Source organism: Diadema antillarum, unplaced genomic scaffold (genome assembly GCF_040938485.1).
Source record: "Diadema antillarum isolate AM-2024a unplaced genomic scaffold, OU_Dant_1.0 seq00000717_RagTag, whole genome shotgun sequence".
NCBI lineage: Eukaryota > Metazoa > Echinodermata > Echinoidea > Diadematoida > Diadematidae > Diadema > Diadema antillarum.
Genome location: NW_027271621.1, coordinates 335229 through 357024, shown reverse-complemented (window position 1 = coordinate 357024; position 21796 = coordinate 335229). Strand labels below are relative to the sequence as shown.

The following is a 21796-nucleotide window of genomic DNA, read 5'->3' as shown; positions in this document are numbered from 1 at the left end:
TATACATAATATGCAGCACACCAGAACATGACATACAATTTTAACGGAACATGAACCTTCTTCATTGTTGTTGGTGTAGCTTTTATGGATGCTTTAACTACCCACATCATACTACGCGATTATGTAGTGCATCCCCACCACCGCATATTAAAAGAACTAAGCAGTCCAATAATACGTTGGCTTGAATTAATTCATGGCACCTTGATCGGCACTTAATCCGTGGCCAAACGATATCTAAATACTTGTAGTATGTATCATGAAGGCCTATATCTTATGATAATATTTCTATTATTTTTCTTTAGATTACCCGGATACGTCTAGAAGAAAAAAAAAAGATCGTCCAAACCAAGATTCTGCCAGTGGCATCATTATCATTATCATTATCATCATCATCTCCTGTCTGTTATTGCTAAAGCACTGATTGGATTATGATTAAACAGACGTGTTTCCCTGCACGATCTCTTGTTCTAAATTAAGTAACATGGAAACATTCATGCAAGTTACTAAGTTACTAAGTTACATCCATGACTAATATTTTTGACCCATCATGACTGCGGTTATACCATGGACCTATGGTTATACCACCATGCACCACGTTTGACACGTTTTCATACCTCCCCCCCCCCCCCCCCGACACACACACATCACATACACACACTCACACATCTCCATGCACATACAATATAGGCCTACACACACACACACACACACACACACACACACTCATACACATACATTATTTTTATATATAAAATGTGGATTTGTATATAAACAAGGTAACCCCTCTGCTTCACACTCCTCCGCTCCACGCTCCCTCGCCTCGGTGTAGCTTGCACGTTTACAGGTTGAACTTCCTCCTCTATCTAGATCACACGTGACAGCCTCATCACGCGTACCCAGTACCACTGTACACAAAACTCCACCACCGTTCATGCGACCCTCGCTCAGTCAACCATGACTGACTGATATGCAGACGACGGGAGTCTCACGATATCAACTGGCACATAATACACTGGTCGTCATATCCACATAATACGTCGTGCAGTTTATCACGGACAACCGCTTGTGGTAGATGATAACGGCATACTGTTAATCGCATAATACGCTCGTTTGTACCTCCTTGTCCAGCTATCATCTGACCAAACCATCCCCGATCTCTCTCCTTGCTTAACAAAGTCTATTTTTCAGGTCACGCGAGCATTGGGTGGACATGGAGCTAGAGTCGACGAATACAACGGAGGAAGCCACAGGTTGCCCCAGTCCCACGTTGGTGACCACCGGACAAGAAGTGGGAGCGCCAGTGCTAGAGGCGGAAACTCCGACACAACAAACCGAAAGCATGGACGGGACAGCTCCCGCGAAGGACACACCTATTGTCGAAGAGGAGTCCAAATCGGTGAGTTCGTAGGCTGACATTGCATACTATGTGTGGTGTGCCCTATTCACGCAATTTAGATAATCATGTCATAGGATGACATGATTTACAAACTTTCCTTTCCGCTCCGTCGTCTGTACTAAAAATAGTTGCCAATCCAAAATATCGTATTGGCCTGTGGAGGGGCACTGTGAGTGAGGGTGGACGAGACACTGGACATTCCATAGGAAATCCCCGGTTCGAATTCCGTCAAATGCCTCCCTCCTTGAACGAGACGTTTTTACCCACTATGTCCCTCTCGATGTCCCTCCTTCCCAGGCGTATTCAAACGGGTACCTGTCGGCGCTTCGTAGGTATCAATCCTTAGTGGCAGGACGTACGTACCCTCTGGTAGAGCAGTGACAACACTGAGCCGAATAAGCTATCTTGAATAAAGAAGACCATACTATTATCATTATTTTTATAAGTTATATCATTCATTAGTAAATTCTTACAATAATTTCCCATATTTCCCTTCTAGTTATCCACTTTCATGCCGTTGGTCAGCGAGATGAACTGTAATACATCTGTGTGGTATAGGCCTATCTGTCTTGTGACCCGGTTTGATTGAATACTGGTTGGCACATATATTTTTACGATAAAAATTTGGTATCAACGCGCCAAATTTATGGGCTGCTTACAAAAGCCGTTCAGCCTATGATGGCACTGAACCGTGTGGTTTCATGCTGTGGAGATTTCTCTTTAGTGAGGGACAATACATAAAGATGCGGTATAGTTTGGGATCGTGGTGCAAACAGGTCACTCGCTGCATGGTGCGTTGTGATAGTGGTAGCTCACAGACCAGGGAGGTGGACTTCCCACCTCCCTGCAAAGACGGAAGGAGAAAACTCACTGAATGAAAATCTAAAAAGTTCAAAGTACAAGACGCACATGTCTCAAACAGCAGTTAGGATTGAGCAACGGCTTGTTCATCTGGATCTGGACTGAATATGCTAACAAAAAAAGGAAAAATAAAAAGATTCTGTGCAGATTTATCACGTAGCACGGTTCACACAGGCTAAGCTGCTCTACATTTGTGCAGGACTGTGTTGTAAAACAGCTTTTGCTGAACTTTTTATCCTGAATAAATATATTTTAACAAACAAACAAACAAACATTTCCATTTCTCCCTCTTGTGATTATATTCGTCATTATTTTGAAGAAGAAATGATTTCATTCATTATCGTCCACACGACAGCGCTTAGTACATAATTATCATGTTATTGGTCAATTATTGGCCATCTTTATCTTTGTTGCATATGCCATGGCTCGAGAAAAATCTGTCTTTCCAGTGACCCATCAGATTAACCGTTTCCAGTGAAAATTCTGACGCATGATCTGGCGAGTTTTCTCTAGTTTGCATATTGATAATCTGTCTGCAACAGATGTGGGTATGATTGTAAAGGGTGTCTATCCCTGCAATCACCTTTGGTAAACTGTATATAAATTATATGTGATGTAAATGGAATTTTGACATGGTGGGAGAGAGAGGGGTTTAATTTGAAAGCACGTGATGTGGCTAATAAGCGTGTATCAATGGTAGATATCGTCTTTATAATGTATGGGACGACGAACGTGATTTGAAGGCCTCTCGTATTTGGCATACACCATCGGGTCCGACCTCGCATAGAAATAATAAAATGTACGCACCGAGGGCTTGTAAATGGTTAATATGATTAATGCTGGTTAAGAGGGAAGTCCAAGGCCCTATCACAGCGGGTATAGACATTTTTATTTTACTGTTTTACCTTGTCCTCTCTCGGCGACCACAAACTCCATCAGCAATTATTCCGCTATCATCCCTCGGTCACGTCGTTGGTGACTTTTTAAAAAGAAGAACGATACTTGAGACAGACAATGTCGAAAGAAAGGGCAGGAAACAAAGCCGATTTTAAACCCACGTGCGAGATTGAAGGTCGTAATTTCATGATGTGCAAGTCGAAAATGATTCAGTTTGACTTGTCAATATACGACGTTTTCAAGAGATCCAATGTCACTATCTATGTTTTCATTCTATTTGACACTGTGCTTCAGAATTTATCTTGTATTTGAAGGTGTCGAAGTCCACAATTAAACTGATATTAGACATGGTACTATAGTCCTTTGCAGTAGGTAGATCGAAGAGACATTATTTACATTAAATGTATTTATGTCAATAGAACGACAGAAACAGAGGCCATTGCTTCATCTCCATTTTATAGCCTAGTTTGTCTTCAGACAGGCTGTACGTATAGGCCCATCTGCTGAAATGCATGTTATGTGTTGCCAGACGTTTAAGGTTTGCCCTCTTTTTAAAAATCATGGTGAACAGCCCGATATAGTTTCTGATCCTTAAGCTTGAAAACAACAAACCACCATGAAGTTGAAAACAGTACAAGTGTTGATGGCGCCGATCTGGGGGAATTAAATAATGATGATTTGCTATCGTTTTTTATTTGTGTACTAGATAGTTGGTATGATATGAGTCAACAGCCGTTGACATTGTCGATTCTGTTGTAGATCCATGGTCGAATTAAACGGTGCAGCAAATGTGTATGATAAAGGAACTTTTATCTTTCGCTATTCGATGCTTGTTGGGTGAAAGCGGTCTATGTTTTCTTCGTGTCCCTCATACAGAGCAATGAACTCGAATTACAAGATGCCACTTGCACATACTTTTTACAGGTATTGAGCAGACAAATTTGAAAAGCAAAATCCAGTCTTTGCCAGTGTAGTCTTAAGACAGCCAGTTGTAACTCAACAAATAGTTTAATTCAACAAATAGTTTAATTCATATAGCTCGCCAAAGTGTTTCTGATAGATTATCTCCAAAATTTGTGTTTTTTTATTGACTGGTAAAACTAAGTTATGGAGGTTTATCTGTTATGTGCTGACCAAGATTCAATGTCAGTCAAATATTATCATTGTTATCAGCTTTCATTTTATGGTATATAATAGTCTACAAATCAAAGTTTACGGAAGGTTTTATAGTAGTCACTTGATAGTGCACGTTTTTAATGTACTTTATTCATTCATTTATCTATTTATTTATTTGTTTATTTATTCATTTATTTATTTTTATAAATCCTTTGCTTTAGTGAAAGCGCAACAGTCGAGAAAGCATGACAGTTAATGACGCTAATTAATGACATTGATCAGTAAGGAATAAAGGCGTTCCTCCATAATCTCTCTGGACATGTCATCACTATGCATGTATCACACAGCCTGGACACTGGACACGAAGACCGTGGTGACCGTTCACATGGTATATTTATCATTATTCTCATCGCAGTGCGTTTTATCACAGTCAGTTCCCGAGTTCAAATCTCGTCAAGTATCCATTATGCCCCTCTCGAGACGGGTACAAATACATATAGGTATATACTATTATGGCAATGCTATAGGGTAATTACACTGGCAGGCCATTTGGTAGAGGATAGAGTGACAACACTGAAGAGGCTATAACCTGGATAAAGGAGACCATATCAATGTTGTAAAAATAGTTATTATTAGTATCATCTATACATTACTGAATAGTACTGAAATAATTATTGAGTACAGCTCACTGGGGGTTGATTGCGCAAATAGTGGGACATTATGTATAAGTTACAGAAACTTACAAAACTGTCACTGCAATCCTTGCGTAAGTCAAGATGGTATACAAGAGCAAGGAGGTATATTAAACTCTCTGGTGCAAGGTATGATAGTGGGAATTACCTCTCCATTATGCAAACATCGAGTTCTGCACGGGCGCATGTGTGGAATTCTGATCCGATTTTGTTTTCTTTCCCGGGTTCCTCTGCACTATACGGAGTAGCCCTCCCCACTTCTGTGACAGCGCTCAACGCGCGCTCTCATCAAAACCTTTTTCATCTCCTCAATGTTGTGATGTCATATTTACCACTTTGCTCTTTGTTTCGCTAAGAAGTTAGTACACTTATTCACCATGTTTCATTTGATGATACAGTCATTTATTTTAAAGAAACCATAACCCCCTTTCAACGTAGGCCTATAGTAATATAATAGAGTGATGTTTACAGCGGTTCTTTGCGAAGAGATCACGTGAGGTTCAGCATGGTTTGTACAAAGTGCATTGTAAAGTAGAGTAAAGAACGTCTTAAAGTTCAATCGAGCGTTCACTTTCACAGCGATAATGGACTTTTGTTGGACCTCACGTCGACCGTTAACAGTTAGCCATGAACTTGAATGGCGTTTGACCAACCGTTAATCCGTGCCGAGGGATTAAAAATTAACGAGTCCAAGTTTGGGTATTGTTGTGTAAACCTTTTGTTCAGGGCTTAACCTTCCCCAAGTTTACCCGTTGATAGAAAGCTTGCATCAGTATAGGCCCCTTATGTAAGGTCAAAAGTTCAGAGCATGAATTTAACTTCCCTGCGTTGCAAACAGTATGTCGTGTGTTATTTCAATTCAAACCTTCTCTATAGATATTAATTTCTTTATTCTCTTCTTTTATGTCCGGAAATTTTTGCCTGAAACCTGCTCTCAAATGAGATTCTATATGAGATTAAGATGTGTCATTATCAAGAATTTCTTGACATGAAATCGGATGTCTAAGATCTATAGTAAAGCTTTATATTCAACTAACTAATTCTTGATTAGAGTTATAATATCGCTGGAAAATACGTATAGTTACACTTTATTCTAAACTGGAAGAATGTAAAGTTAAAAGAACATATAAAAAGACCCAAACCGCCAACTTACTTCTACTTTGGAAATCAATCTAGACCAATGTACTTAATTGTCCTCATTTTTTTTAAATACAATATCCCGATCAAGCGTTATCAAAAGGGACAACAGCCGCTATAGTACGCATACGGTAAATATTTGCCATGTGTCTCTGTAATTCCATAAAAGAGCTATTGTAACTCCATGGTAATTATTAGCATTTTAAGGTTACACCGTGTAAAACAAACATTACCATCAGTATAAAAAGTGCGCTTCATAGAACACGCAAGTCATGGATCAATGTGCGAACGTGAACACAAAACTTGTCACGTGACGTGGAGTTACTAATCAGGGCCCTGTTTCATAAAGTTGTTCGCAAAGTTACGAACTACTTACGAGCGACTGGTGATCAGTTCTTGTGGTGAATTATTGAAATTCTAGTAAGTATAGCACATCGCAACTGATCACCAGTCGCTCGTAAGTTGTTCGTAACTTTACGAACAGCTTTATGAAACACCCCCCAGGTCTGTCCGACAATTCAACTCAGTTATGAGATAGGGGATGATATTCATTTTGTTAGCAATCTCTGTATAGCTTGCATGGTTATCGCGCTGCTATGATAGCCGTGGTTTGCCATTACGTAATTTTCCAAATTTGGGACAAACGAGAGAGAAGGGTGGGGTATATGGGAGGGGGGGGGGGGAGGGGTGGAACGTTTTACAGCACATTGGCGCAGGTCTATAATGCCGGACTGGTATACCTGCCAGTAGGCCTACTGGCTCTTATGACATACTCGTACGTAACACATAGTCATGAACATGAGTTTTCTGTACTTCGAGGCAAATTTATTTGAGACCAAAGTAATCTTTCAATAAACTGTAGGCCCTATTGGGTGCAACCAATGAAGGTACTAAGACGAGCACGTATCTCCCTGTTATAACTATCTGCCACAAATTAAGGAACGCCTCTACATGCCTATCCTTGGCGGATTTAGACAAAACTTGATCACACACGGTGCATCTATAAAAGCGGTTAAAATCACAGAGATTCTTGTCGGAAGTATGGATAGGCCTCAAATCAGTGCTGGGTAGATCAAGATATGCCGATTTCACGTGTGTTTTCGTTGGTACATTTCGCCTTGTGACATCTGGCGTAGATATTAAGACCCTGCACTGAGCGGGCAGTCCAGGTGGTTTACAGACTTGATGCACAGGTGTTGGTGTGTCGGTGCGAATCTCATACACAAAGTGACTCTCATGGACTGGTTAACACCCCAGGAGGCGCAGTTTTGTGGAGTTTGCATGCGCCCGTCCAAATTCCACCAATTTCATAAAATTTCATGAAGCAAACTTGTGCATCATGTTTCACGAAATGGGAGCATGATGACAGCGACTCAATGTCAAGCAATACATTAGTCATGCATTCATTGAAAAAAAAAACCTGGAAAATCTGCCGATAGCATGACAAAAGACATACTTAACTGAAGAACTTTGTTACAAGAATTTAACCGACACATGAATCAGTTTTACTTGACAAACGGTGTTGGAAGCATTGGTTTGAAATAATGTGGACACTTATAGCAGGCCCAGTCAGTTTGTGTGTATTTCCATGTGTTGTGCCGACGATGGAGGAACCTCTCCGGGAGCAGAAGATAAGACATTTTGACAAAGAAAACCTAATTTGCATATCAGTTTCATGTACAAGTTGAAGTACCATACGAGACGGATGTGGTTTCCACGGAAACATACTATATGGTGCATGTGTCTGTGTTACCGTTCGCGCGTTTCTTGAAATCTATTCGAGAAAAAATATTGTCCATTGTCCTGTTTGTAAGAATTTCGTCAGAAAAGTAAATATTTCGCTGAACAGGATACGACCACCAAGTACTGTACATCTCTCGTGTGTGTGTGTGTGTGTTTGTTTTTTTTTTTATGGTTACATTGTGTTCAAATGATATTGTAAAGTCATGGTTTTACAATTTTATTGAGCACTCGGCACCCAGTCAATATTATTGTTGCGGATGTCTACGCTTTACGATAACTCATTCTTCGTCGTCCCAGACGGCGGGAATTCGATGGATACGACAGTTTCCGACACCTTGTCCTAAAACGAGATATTATTATTCCAGGAACTGGATCAGGACCGATTTACTATGATCTGGATATGAGAACATATCATTAAGTGTTTACTAACTTATGATATATCAGTCTTTTCGCTATATCTTTGGAGGGGTCAATTGTGTTTTGGTCCTCTTGCAAGCGGCGTAATTCGAACTGCTGTCAATAATGACATGTGTGCCAATACCCGGGGCCAATGCTCTGCGCGATCGACAACTTAAAGACAGTGTACATTTCCATTGCACGCATCGACCTCAAACAATATGTACCTTCAGCACAAAGGACGACACAGAAAATCGTCTCAATAATAATCGTCTTTGTCATTGTTCAGCCTTCTGTCCAACCATGAAGCTGCCCAGTCCAACTGTCTTATACTGTATACAAGGCCTCCGGCAGGGACTTTAATGCGCTTTGTATATACTGTCCCTTTCTTTCCACCCTTCAGTGTCATGCTCTGTATCACATCACGTGATCAATGCGAAGAAATGCAGCGAGTCCTCGAACAGTTCTAAGTCTGTACGGACTGTATAATCAGGGAGGTGAATCTCCCTAGTATAATGACATGGGACATACAATTACGAATTAATGGCACTGATCTCTAGTAGTCCAATGAGGTATCACACACATCACATAAACCCGTTACGTGGACTACATCAATCTCTTCTTACCTTGTCAGACGTTTTGCCAAATCAAGGAAGTATCATGCAAGGCAACATCCGGAGAGAGGGGACGGAGGGGGGGGGGGGGGGTGGTCTGATCCGGAAAAATGTGCATAAAGTAATGATTTGGCAACGTTGTCGAGAATCTTTGTTTGCTTTCAAATATGCAAGGACATTCTGCGTTGTAATCAACTGTTATGTTTGTCAGTTATACGTCGCGCAAACATTGTGTATCACTTCCTTTGTAGGAAACTTTGCCTCTAATAACTAGACAACTTGCCCGATCGTCGCCAAACATACTAACAAAATAATGCATGTATACACATCGTGTTTGCAAGTTCCAAAATACAAGTTTAACTCGTGCATCGAACCGCTCATGATCACCCGGTAGGTTTTCAGTTACCGATATCAACAATGAAATGTTACACCTGTAAATCTGACTACTGACCTTAAACATGCAAGGATTGTGCGGGTACTAGTAGCCAGTGAATTTGTTTCGTTACGGATCTTTTTATTATTCACTTATTTGTCAATTTTCCGATTGGCATATTCAGGGTGCATGGGGGCGGTATATTGCCACGTCATTGCTTTCTTGACACTCGTAACGACGGAGATTTTTTTTTTTTTCATGCGCCGTTGAGGTCGCACAAAACACAACAAGACGTCATTATGCATGCTGTGTAGGCCTAAAAGGCGCATAGAACCACATTACATCAGCCCTGACACAACACATTTTGTAAGGTGGTTTGTGGTCTCAATACAATGGGACAGCCAAGGAGAAAGAAAGATCCAGGATTCTTTTTTTTTTCGTTACTGCAAATACTAAGGGGTGGAGTTAGATTACATACAGAGGACATTGCAGAGAGGCAACCGACCAAGTCGGCTCCAACTGGTACGAGCGTCTATATAGAACGGGAAGTGTTGCGAGAAATAGACACGGGAATGAATGCCTCCTTGCATATATATTATATCCTTGCATATATATATTGTTGCCATTTCATATCACTGTGATTAGTCACCTCGTATCAAATCTTGCAAACTCCTTTGCCGTTGGCCTATCCAGTGTCGGATCCAGAGGGGGCGCCCTCTTTATTTTTCATTAAAACAAAAGAAATAAAATGGGGGGGGGGGGGGGGGGAATGGGGTACGTGCACCCACCTGTAATTTTGCAAAGGCGCCTCCCCTTCACGGAATTCCTGGATCCACCCCTGCCTACCTACCACCGGCTGACATACCATAGAATCCTGTGTAGGATAACCCGTAGGAGTAATATGGGTCTTCTACATAACCCACCCCCCCCCCCCCCCAAAAAAAAAAAAATGACAATAATGAGAATAAATAGATAGTTAGATAGATGGATAAATAAATAAATAGATACATAAATAAATAGATAGATAGATAGATAAATAAATAGATAAATAAATAGATGAATAAATGTATGAATAGATAAAAAGAAATAGATAGATAAATGAATGAATAAATAGATAAATGAATAAAAATAGAAATCAATATTTTAATAACAAAATGAGTGCCTGATGTGTAAAATGATGAAACATTGTCTTCAGCATCGAATCAAAACCTAAAATATGAAGACATATGGTGGGATCCTTAGACTTCTCCTACAGCCAAGCAGGTCGACGGAGTAGTCGGAAGACATTGATAATTAGCTTTTCCCTTCCTCCTTGCGTTACATTCTTCCAGTACGTACAATCACAAGTTATATGTCATGAGTAGCATCATTGGTCCTTTTGTGTCACCGCCCCCCCCCCCTTTGGTTCTCTCAGCGCCAATCAGCGTTCACCAATAAATTTGTTCGTCTCTTTCTCTCTATCTCACGAAAGCATCCTCCTCATGGCTTAACATGTTATGGTGCTAATAGACCTGTTCGATCTGGGCGATGTTTTGCTAATGTCTATTTCAGCCATATAGGGGGGCCTAAGTATGTCATATGATAATGATGATAATAATGATAATGATAATAACAATAATGATGGTAATAATAATAATAACTGAATCCACAATTTTGGTCCCATAACGGAGAAAGCACGATCCCTCCATCCATGTTTTATTCTGGGTGTTTGGAGTAGCAATGCATCTGATGATGAATGTAGACGTCGTGTCGGATTGTATGTGGGAATCGAGTCACGTATAGGTAAACGGGAGGGGGGGGGAATAAACTGAATGATGTACTAATAACAAAATCGTAAAAACACCTTTTTTTTTCCTACAGGCAGCCAATTTAAAGAACGGAGAATTGATGATATTGAATCGAACTTTTTCGTGAAGGTTAACCGGGCTGCAGAATTTTGCAACCTCTTGCAACATCTTTCTTTGGACGATTACAAAACAACGAATTCAAAATGTCTAACAATGTCTATTACCGAGTAATTTGTTATGCACTGACATAGACACTGATAATGCCCCAGACTCATTGTATAAGCCATTGAAATCATCTTTTCTTTTTATTTTGGAAGCCCCCTTGTATGACCAACATAAATTATAGTGTTTTAAACCCGAATAGGTATACAAATGCAGTCCCCGATGGCTCGAGGACGGTGGATCTATACAGTGTAAGCTCTAAACTTGTGAGCGCTGCTGATTTTAATTGTCTTCAGGCAGACTGTGGTCATAGAGACTCCAACCCCAAGCACCTTCTGGGGGTGTTTCATCAACGTTTGTCAGCGCTGACAACTGTCAGCGCTGACCAATTTCAGCAAAATCCTTGGTTTTGATTGGCTGAGATGCTCTGGTCACTGACTGTTACTATGGTGATTCAAGTTGTCAGCGCTGACAAACGTTGATGAAACACCCCCCTGATCTGGAGATTCTCCCGCCTGAAACTCTTAGCAAACGGGAGACTCCAACTTTATGTGCGCGAAGTGCGAAGTTCCTTGTGGCCGGGGTCCAGCTCTAGGGTTCCAGATGCTATCTCATGCTATCTAAGGCTTATTATTCAACATAAGATGACACTAAGTAAGAAACCATTTCAAGCGGGAGAAATTAAATCTCAAGCGGGAGAGCAGGAGTTTTGCAAAAATGGGCTTTCGGCGGGAGATCTCCTGTCGAAAGCGGGAGAGTTGGAGTCTCTGTGGTCATTGTAAATGCATTCGTCGTTGCCGACGTCCTCTCCTCCTTTTCCTCTTCCAACTCCTTCGCTGTCATCTTTGTCTTCTGTGTTTGTCATCACCTTCTCCATTTTCTACGTCTTTTAATTTTTCATTGTCATCATCATTATCACCATCGTCATCGTCTTCCTCCTCTTTTGTCTTCTTATTTGATGGAGTTTCGTCTTCGTATTGATGTAGCATTAATGATATATTTCGAACTAGTAATGCAGGTACATGTCAATGTACTTGCACAAACATAATAATTATTATATGGAGAGACAAACCCATGTACTCTTCTAAAGACATAGGTGCTCAAGTGAAGAAAATGCAGTGTAATGTGATCCGTATCTTGATATTATAGCAACGCGGATAGATGACAACTATGTGTATTACAGTATGTATTCACAATTACCTGAAATGTTTTTTGTTGTTGTTTTAGTAAGACAAATTTCCTTAACGATTTCTCCCTCTCTCTTACTTTCATTCAAATCTTTACAGATTGTGTACCAGGTCAAGACGGTATCGGCGATCACGACTACGTCGTCGCAAACACCAGTTTTCACGCTCACAAACGAGGAGGGGAAGACGAAGTTCGAACCCACCGCCGTCGTCAGCGACCGCGTTACGATATCGACGACGTCGCAAGATGAGCCCGTATGCAGAATCTGCCATGACACCGAAGACGACAAAGGTACGGGCCGAACGTTTTTCGTTGCCTCAACCCTCTCACAACTGGTTTCTTATATGACCACTGGCATCACTGCGCGTTTCATTTGTCGTTGATCACCCTAAATTCTTCAAGCTTTCTGGTGCATGTTTTTGTAGTGTCCATAGGTGCCAATTCGAGTGAAGTTCATGAATACTGGATCTTACATTCTATCTGTTGTTTTCGTGATATTCTTTTCCGTATCATTAGTTTCACACGTCCAGTAGCATACGTCCATAGTCACGTGATCAAGACTTAAAGGTCGCATTGATACTGTCTGATATCAAAATACATGTACTGCCCATAACATGCTAATACCTCGTGCAATATGACAATGTATTCATGTATACATTATATCACATTACATCGCATTACATGACATTAAATTATTTATGGACATTCTCTCAGCTCAGTGCACTCCCGTAAACAAGTTGGTCAGAAGATTCATCCAAAAGGTTAATTTCATGAACGCACGTGCCTCACATGTCACGCGAGACACAGATAAATGTTTATACTCGCGCTTCCTGTTGTCAGGTCGCAAGAAACTGGTATCTCCCTGCGGCTGCACCGGATCGGCAGAGTTCACACACAAACGGTGTCTCCAGAAGTGGACCAATGTGAAAGGGGCCACCTCATGTGAGATCTGCAACCAGACGTACAAGCCCAAGTACATGCGCTTTCGTCAGAAGCTGCTGGTGAGCGTATTTTCAGCATGTGAATCCGCACAAGATAATCATTCGTTATCACTTTTGCCGATGTCCTTGTTTACGCGGGAAATCTGTTTCTGCCACAATGTGCACGATCCTGCCAACTTTTCCCCTCGTTTAGGGCCACATTGATGGGTGCAGACCTGTATGTGATAGGAACTGTGCCATGAACTCTCTCAAGGTTGCACTTCAAAATCAGTACTTACGCCGCTTCATGTTGGCTTTGGGCCCTTGTTTGTTTATATATTAGTTTCTCATAGTTGCATCATGCTCATTGTAGAACCCCTGTAATGTCAGCTCGCCCTGTTAACCCAATTTTACCTGAACCCCGGCGGGCAGTGCCCTGCACTTTCACAATATGTCCTCGAATTTTGCGAGAGGCTGAACCAGCCCGCACGAAGACCTCTTGGTGTATTTCTGGGAACGGGGGAATGACCCATAAGAGGAACCTCACCAAATCAACTTGTTGTCAGACCCATTGTCGTCCCTTTCACATGTAATCTGAACCCAAGTCTATTTTCGTGCGATTAGATCACGGATTTCAGATAGTTTTCGAGCCATATGCGGGTAAACTTGCATGATTCCCGAGCAAAATATATACAATACATTAATTCCTTCTCCTTTGAGTACTTTTTTTTTAAAATTCAGAAGCAAAACCGTTCATATTTCCAGTGCCCTTTGTCTGACCTGAATTCAGCAGAAATTAATGAATTTACAGTCACATTGTGAAGGGAATGAAATTGTTTCTTTCATGTTTAAAATATTGACTTAAACGTAAACGTAAACCTAATCAATAACAACTGCATCTAAGAGATAGGTGGGTAAACTCAGGAGTAATGAATACTTATGTTTACGATGAAATTATACTTCGTGCAATTACATCCATATCCTAATACACCAGCTCTCTTTCCTGATGTAATTTCATGTACTGGATGTTTTACCAGCAAATATTTTCAAATGCATCCCTACCGTGTAATTAAACATTAATATTCCGAAGAAGCAAGACAGTACCAATCAACCCACCCTTGTGTGTTTTAAGTAACAAACAAAAACAGCAAAACGATGGTATCTCGTGCAAGTGCAATGTAGTGCAAAGTCGTGTATAACCTTGGTAGACGTATTCGGTTCTGTGTGGTTAATCAATCACGTTTTATGTCCGGAATTACAAAGAATTCCTCGGCGTGGCAAAAATCATAAAGGGATGGTATAGTTTGGGTTCAGCTGGGGATTCAGGTTTTAACTTTGTGCAAGATTATTAGAAACCACTATCAGAGCATACAATTCTGAGAGGAATTAAAAACATATTTAATGAAAATCGGCTTTGAAATGGCTGAGATATCCAAAAACAAGAAAAAACAATGTGGTCCTAATAAAAGGTTGGTATCACCTTTAATTAAGACCTCTTTTTTTTAAAATATCGCAGTCATTAAAAAAAAACCCACGGTTTTCATCCTCTCAGAATTGCATATCTTCAGTATTTTATGTGAATGGTTTCTAGTCATCAAGTCAAAAAGTTGAAATCTGAATCTCCATCTCAACCAAAACTGTAGTTAAGCACCCCATTGAGAAGAGAGAGAAAAAAAAAGGTGCGTTCTATAGAAAATTGTTCCTTCTTTGAATTTTGTGTCCTAGATTATTTCTGGGTTTTTTAGTTATCGAGACAAGGTGTCTTTAAGCAACCGTCTCAGCAACGAGGTTTTCGAAGGCCGACCTCATAAAATGATAGATATTCATTTCTCTCTTTAATCATTCTGTTTGAAGTCTTTGGGGTCATATTCAGTGCATGGGTAATGACAAGTCAAACAGCGGAAATCATTTACGACTGAACGCCTGAACAAGAATTAAAAAATGAGGCAAAGACGAAAATGAATGGAAATCAAAAACTGACGAACCAAATCAAGGTTATTCAGTCCTACACAATCATTGCAATAGAAGAGGAAAATATTTTAGCAAGAAAAACAAAATACCTGAAATAAAAAATAAAAAGAGAAAATTCAAACACTTGAAAACTAAGCAGTTCTCCTCAGATACACCAGGAATTTGTTTCCTGCCTTTATGATACCTGTAACTTCTATAGTATTTCAAAATTAGAATATCTATAAAATTCGCACAAATGTTTATCATCTCTCCTATTCTAATAGACACGTCAGGTGATGTGCATGGGTAGCGCAGCATCGCTCCCCCTCCTCATCGTCATCATCGTCGGTTTCTTTCTCCTGGGCGAGCAGTTGAGCATGGGTTCCTACGGAGACGACGACAAGGCCAGTGGCGACGCAGCGGGCGACATGAACGAGGATGGCTCTAGCGTGAGTAAGATCATGGTGTCGGTGTGCATGATCGCCACGGCCACGTTCGGCATCTTCCTCCTCTGTTGCTTCTCCGTCTGGGCGGCCAAGGCACAGCCCCAGCACGTCGACGGCTTCGACCGCGGTCCCTTCCTCAGGCGCGAGCAGGACGTCGAGCACGGGCGCGATGGCGGCTCTCCCCAGCAGAGGGTTCCCGTACCGCTCTTCTTCTTCTAGTGCCAAACTCGCGGAGATTGAAAATGGAAACATTCCCAACAATTCCATTTTGACTCTATAATTTGAAAGTATTTTGTTGTTGTTTTTTACCACATGTCTTTCCTGTGTGTGAGCAGACTATGCTATTTAGTACCTCGGACAAGGCTTCGCCCAAGCGAGCAAGGACAGTGTCTATCGAGAGTATCTGGGCTAAATACGCCACTCTTCCTGCTGCGGGAAGTTTGTACTGCTTCTCAAGCGGTGATAACCATATAGCATGTGTGAACGGAATAGACACTCCCGCTATGACTGTTGCACTCTTTGATGGCAGATTATTAAGTGTTGAAGGTGAAACCCTTTGGAAAGAAACCAATCAGAATGTTGAGAACGAACCCAACTCTATGTGCGGAGGAGAGTGGAATTCGACGGTACGTGTTCTGTACCTGACGTTTCTTGTATAGGAAGACATTTCTTGCAGTGAGCAATACATTCGTTAACACGTTATCTGTGAAACCTGAATTGCAACGTGCAGGTCTAAAACATTGTGTTTGCCCAAGAGATAGGACCATCCAGCGAATGAGCCCCACTCTGGATCCAGGTCCCGCTATTCTGGGGACTGGTTCTGGTTTTGTACCTTGAGGCAAGATATTAGACCTGAAAAGAAAACAGCAGCGAAAATTATCTCCACTGCCTACGTCTACCACCTGACTTCGTCTTTCTTCCAGTGCTTCGTGACATGACTGTGTGTGCGAGGCTGTGACATATCTGGCTGTGTCGCTCCTTATTGGCAATACGCGCAGAGTCTTTCGCACACAGAAATAACCCGGATATTCATTGCGTTATATGAAGAGTCACTGCTCTACAAACTTATATTCATATATGAATGAATCTCAGCTGTTTGATATCAAATTTTGTGGAACAAAGAAATGGACGTGTCGTCGCTGCCAAATACGATTAAAAATGTTCCTAAGATTCCTTGTGTATTTAACACGCTTGTATCATAAACATTGCACATTGTTTCTTCCTTTAACAATAATGATGTAAAGCATTATAGGGTTAGTAATACTTCCCAAATTATCAAACGATCAACTAATCTACATGTATGGCAATTTTCATCTCTTCTAATGTCTTCCTGCTTTGTAATTCATTATGATAATGATATACCATCGCGGAAGTCCTACGGTAGTGGGAACTTGCCTTTCTTTTAAAATTCACACTGAAAATCCCCGAGGCCGACCAAAACTCGAATCCGTTGGTCTTGTGAGTACGATCATGAAAACGATAATACGCTGTCAGTTGTGATTATCTTTATGGCACTTTAGGTCCCTAAAACAGGTACCGATCGAATTGTTCGTGTTTGCAACGCTTCCCTTTTTATGAACAAGAAGAAGAAAAAAGTCTTCCAGCAATTTAGTGCGATATCGGATATTTCATTTTCCATAAAGCTTCCACCATTGTTTCCACCCTATCATGAAATCTAGAAAGAAATCTTGAGTTGTCAAACGTCATCCACGACGCTTCTGCGTATTAACTGTCAGTCGTTCTCCTTATTGATCCTGTTCTCGAAAGTTACGGCTTATACAGTAAATGTATTAACATTCCAAAATCTACGGCAAACCCATTTCTCGACAGACGCAACCCCTGTCCACAAACCCCATTCCAACGGTTCCCCGTATAGGCCTATTCTACCCAACATAAAGCAACATGGCTCCCGTATTTAAAACCGAAAACGAGGCCGATTGCAAGAAAGATTGACCCCCATAGTGCGTCAGTCCGGGACACTATCCTTGCTCCAATAGACCTAGACCTGGTTTCGATTCACGAGACTCAGTGTTTGTTTTTCTCTTGCTCACGTGTTCATGATAGTTTGATGGCAGGATATTGTCCCACTTAGAGGGGGGAACTTGATAAGTCATCGCCTATTTCACATCGATGAAATATATATACAAGCCCCATTCTTATTATACACTCCAGTCTAGTATCGAGTCCGTCTTATCTTATCATTAATGAATCAAACTAAAGATTTTACTCAGTTTTAAGTATCTGGATGTAGTGGTGACAATGGATGAGTATTTCCAAGCTGTATCACGTACTGATACAATTACTCCTATTTAATGGCTTACAACCTTGAGCTTCGAATATATGTGTACCCATTCCTCCCTCTTCGTTTACCGCTATCTATCTATCTATCTATCTATCTATCTATCTATCTATCTATCTATCTCAATCTGTTTTATCTGGTATCTATCTGTCCGTCCATTTATCTGTTTTTCTGTCTGTCTGTCTCTATCTATCCGTCTATCTTTCTATTTTTCTATATACTTCTCCCACATCTTTCCTATGTTACCTTTTAGAGTACCACGCCAAAATAAGTAGGCTCTTACAACATTAATGTTACAGTATTGATTGTTGAAGTCATAAAATGACAAAACGACCGTTTTTCCTTGTTGTAGACCTATAAAGAACCCAGGACGATTTACGTTGATTACAAGAATCAAACAACACGACTTTGTCTTGTACATTTTTTGCTTCAGGCATGTGGCAAATGAGAGATGTACACTTATCCACAGGTTTACACTAATCTATTAATAACTAGTATATTTACACACACGTATACCCTATAGTTGATTGAACACTTAGTGTACAATGGTGTAGATACTGTATACACAAATTTAATGGTATAGATGTGTATAGCGATGCACGAACATACGTGTGTAAACATTACCGTTAACAGAGACCTACACCGGTCTAAACAGTGTATAAAGGTATACACTGACAATAAGCCTCCATTGACACAAAGTTGTTTTACACTTTTCCTTCTTTTTGACGCTATTATCTTCTCATCTTTAACTTCACATGCACCCCAAACAAAAAGCAAACAAACAAAAACAAAACAAATATCCCCTCTTCACCTCGGGAGAAATCAAACCCATGCAAAACGTGGAAGTGTGTCGAATTCAGGGTATAGGGATATAATCTATAAAAGCACGATTCCACATGATAATGTGATAGAATATTACCTTCTTATACATAAAGAAACTGCAATTTTGTCTCGACTTGGAGGTAAAATGGTTTGCAAGTCGATTATTAATATCTTTGCCCAACGTCTTTACATTCCTCCGTGAAAAAGTTACATACTTCATGAATGCATTTCACTACAGCCTTTTTCACAGCTCAATTGGTATATCACATCATGTACGTGGGTAGCCACGAATGCACCGGAAGTATAGGTATCCGATGTGTTGTTATTGTTGTTTTAACTAGGCTGAAGCTCGCCGGGATAATAGACCTGAGGGCTCGCTGCTACTTCAAGACATTTTACTTTGGGATGCAACCCGCCTGGTTCTCTTTCGTTCTTTCTGTTCGTCCTTGCACAAAATGCGTACGTTTCACACACGTCACAAAATATGTACATGCAGTTGTATTAGTTCTAGGGAAACTGCCCCCGCTGTATAGGCCTTTACTGGGGCTATATAGTGTACGGTTAGAAAAATGTAAACAGTTACCTGCCGTGAGTGCCTTATCTTGTATCATGTGGAAAACAGTATCTATGTAAAATATGATGTTACGGAAATGATAATGTGCTTGTAAATCAGTGGTTTGTGTATATTTTGGATTAAATATCGTTAAAGAACATCACCTTCATAAATGTGTGTGTGTGCGTTGTTATTGTTTCGAGTGGATTACCATAAAAGACACTTCACTGATACAGTAAGTATGATCATCGCATCACACTCAAAAGAGGAATTTAGCTGCAATAGTTTTGCTGTCACACACAACGTCTCTTACTCAAACGCCAAATGGCTATTCAAACCGAAGTGAGCCTCGAATTTCCGATCGCTTATACTGGTACATGATTGTCGTTTTGGCAATGATTGATGATCACTGATTCGTGAATATATCAGACGTCTGGCATGCGCAGCAGCAGCCTGCATACAGATTCATAGAATGCTCCTATGCATCATGTATTTTGTGCAAAATGGCGATATGACCCCCCCTAACGATGTTGATGTAACACAATATTAGAGTATATGAACACCAAGTCTTCATCTAACGCAAAAATTTACCGGAAGCAATTTCAACAACTCAAAGCCGTGCTCGCATTTACCGGAAAAAAACATTACCGATGTGAGGTTCGGTGTATTGGCAGACTCGTGAAGGGACAGGCAACAATGTAAATGAATATGGACACACAGTTAGCTATGAAAAAAAAACAACCAACGACAACAACAGCAACAGCAACAGCATCCTTATGAATATGCATCAGCCAAATAAATTGCATTCTGAGACCCATTTTATAATACCAACTGGCTTTACATAATCATCCCGCGCACAACAGAGGAAATATTTGTTCTAGATGTGACATGAAAACTTTTAAGTGTTTCCGCCATTTTGATATAACTTCATGCATTCTATGAATTTGATTGAATGACCGATTAGAACCATTTCCTCTTTCGATTTATTTTGCAAAATACATCGTGACAAAGACCCAAAACAAACAAAGGGACATTGTTAAATCATGAATGGGAGAAAGACGAAAAAAAGTAAAATGCATATAATGAGATCGATCAAAAGGAAAACATAGATAAGATTGTTAGCGAGACTTGGAACGGACGGATGGACGAATAACAAGATAACAAGAATAGTGCCCCGGCTGCGTAGAAAGAGTCTACTGACAAAAGTAGCCCGTTCATCTTATTATAACTAATGAAACCTTTTCTGAGAGGCGTAGATCTCGACGCATTCGTAGGTCCCTAGACAAAGCTAATACCAAATTGCCCAGGATGGAAAACGCTGCGGCACTTTTACCACGACGAATGGATAATCAAAACATACACAACCGTCAAGGTACGTCAAGGTAAGTACAATTTGTATAGTCTATGCAGGAAATAACAGTGTAGACACGCACTGTAGGATCCCTCCAAGTTGTCGCATGAGGGCGGTCTTCTACACTGAAGCAGCGATCCCGAAATCGGTAAGATACAGTTTAGGGGTGTACTGTCATGACTCGAGGTGTTGCTGACTGAGCTCTGTGATGGTGTACAAATTCAAGAAAAACACCCTCCAGCTTATTATACACAAGTTTTGAGAACTATGTTGTCACTCTCAAGAGATATATGAACACATTTTGATGTCACCATGCTATACACTATACATTTACTCAGGGATATACTTCAGGAAATACTGTGAAAGGGAAGTATCGAGTATGGCATATCCAGGTGATGCAACATAGGTATTTTTTTTTTTTTGCTCCTTTTTAGAGATCATTAACCTTATTTGTTTTCTTAAATGAGCTCCATCTGGCATGTGATGGAGACTTAAAAAGATGAGCTTTTCTATTGAAACAATTATAATCATGACATGAGCTCATCATTCGTGGAGACATCTTACTAGCATGGGATTAAATAATAAAATCATTTGATTTGTTTATACAGTTGTAGTATCGTTTGATTTGACGTTAAGCTTGGCTGGGGCAAATTATTTTCAATGCGGTTCCATTTTTAGTCCAATAAAAACAACATCCGCATACCCCTGCATGGATGGATTTGTACTTTTTTTGAGCATTAAGCGTCGATTTCCAACCAGTAACCACCATCCTTAGTTCCATAGCTCTATGTTTACATAAACGTATGAGACTCTGATGGGAATCTATGACCATACAGTCAAAATTTTAATCTGGAAACATTATTAAAACCACACCTTTTTGCTGCCTGTCACAGCGTTTGATGGGCAGGGGTTGCCACTGTGTGCAGCCCCTAAAATTTTCACTTTATTTACCCCCTTTTTCCCCCTCCTGAGTCATTGATTCAATACCACTTTGCATCCATTGTTGATACTTACGGCAATCTTCTGAAAAGACTTCTATTGCCAGGAATAACGTGATGTCAGGAATATGCAAATTTGAATACATGTATTTCAG

At 40.5% G+C, this 21796-nt stretch overlaps 1 protein-coding gene across 1 annotated transcript; it reads left to right on the top strand.

Moving 5' to 3' along the window:
• Positions 1 to 1210: 1210 nt before the first annotated feature.
• LOC139737949 (uncharacterized) lies at positions 1211 to 15897 on the top strand. The gene is made up of 4 exons (XM_071648613.1): positions 1211 to 1396; positions 12461 to 12653; positions 13203 to 13363; positions 15517 to 15897. The coding sequence occupies exons 1-4, from the start codon at positions 1211 to 1213 to the stop codon at positions 15895 to 15897; spliced, it is 921 nt and encodes a 306-aa protein (XP_071504714.1).
• Positions 15898 to 21796: the final 5899 nt, after the last annotated feature.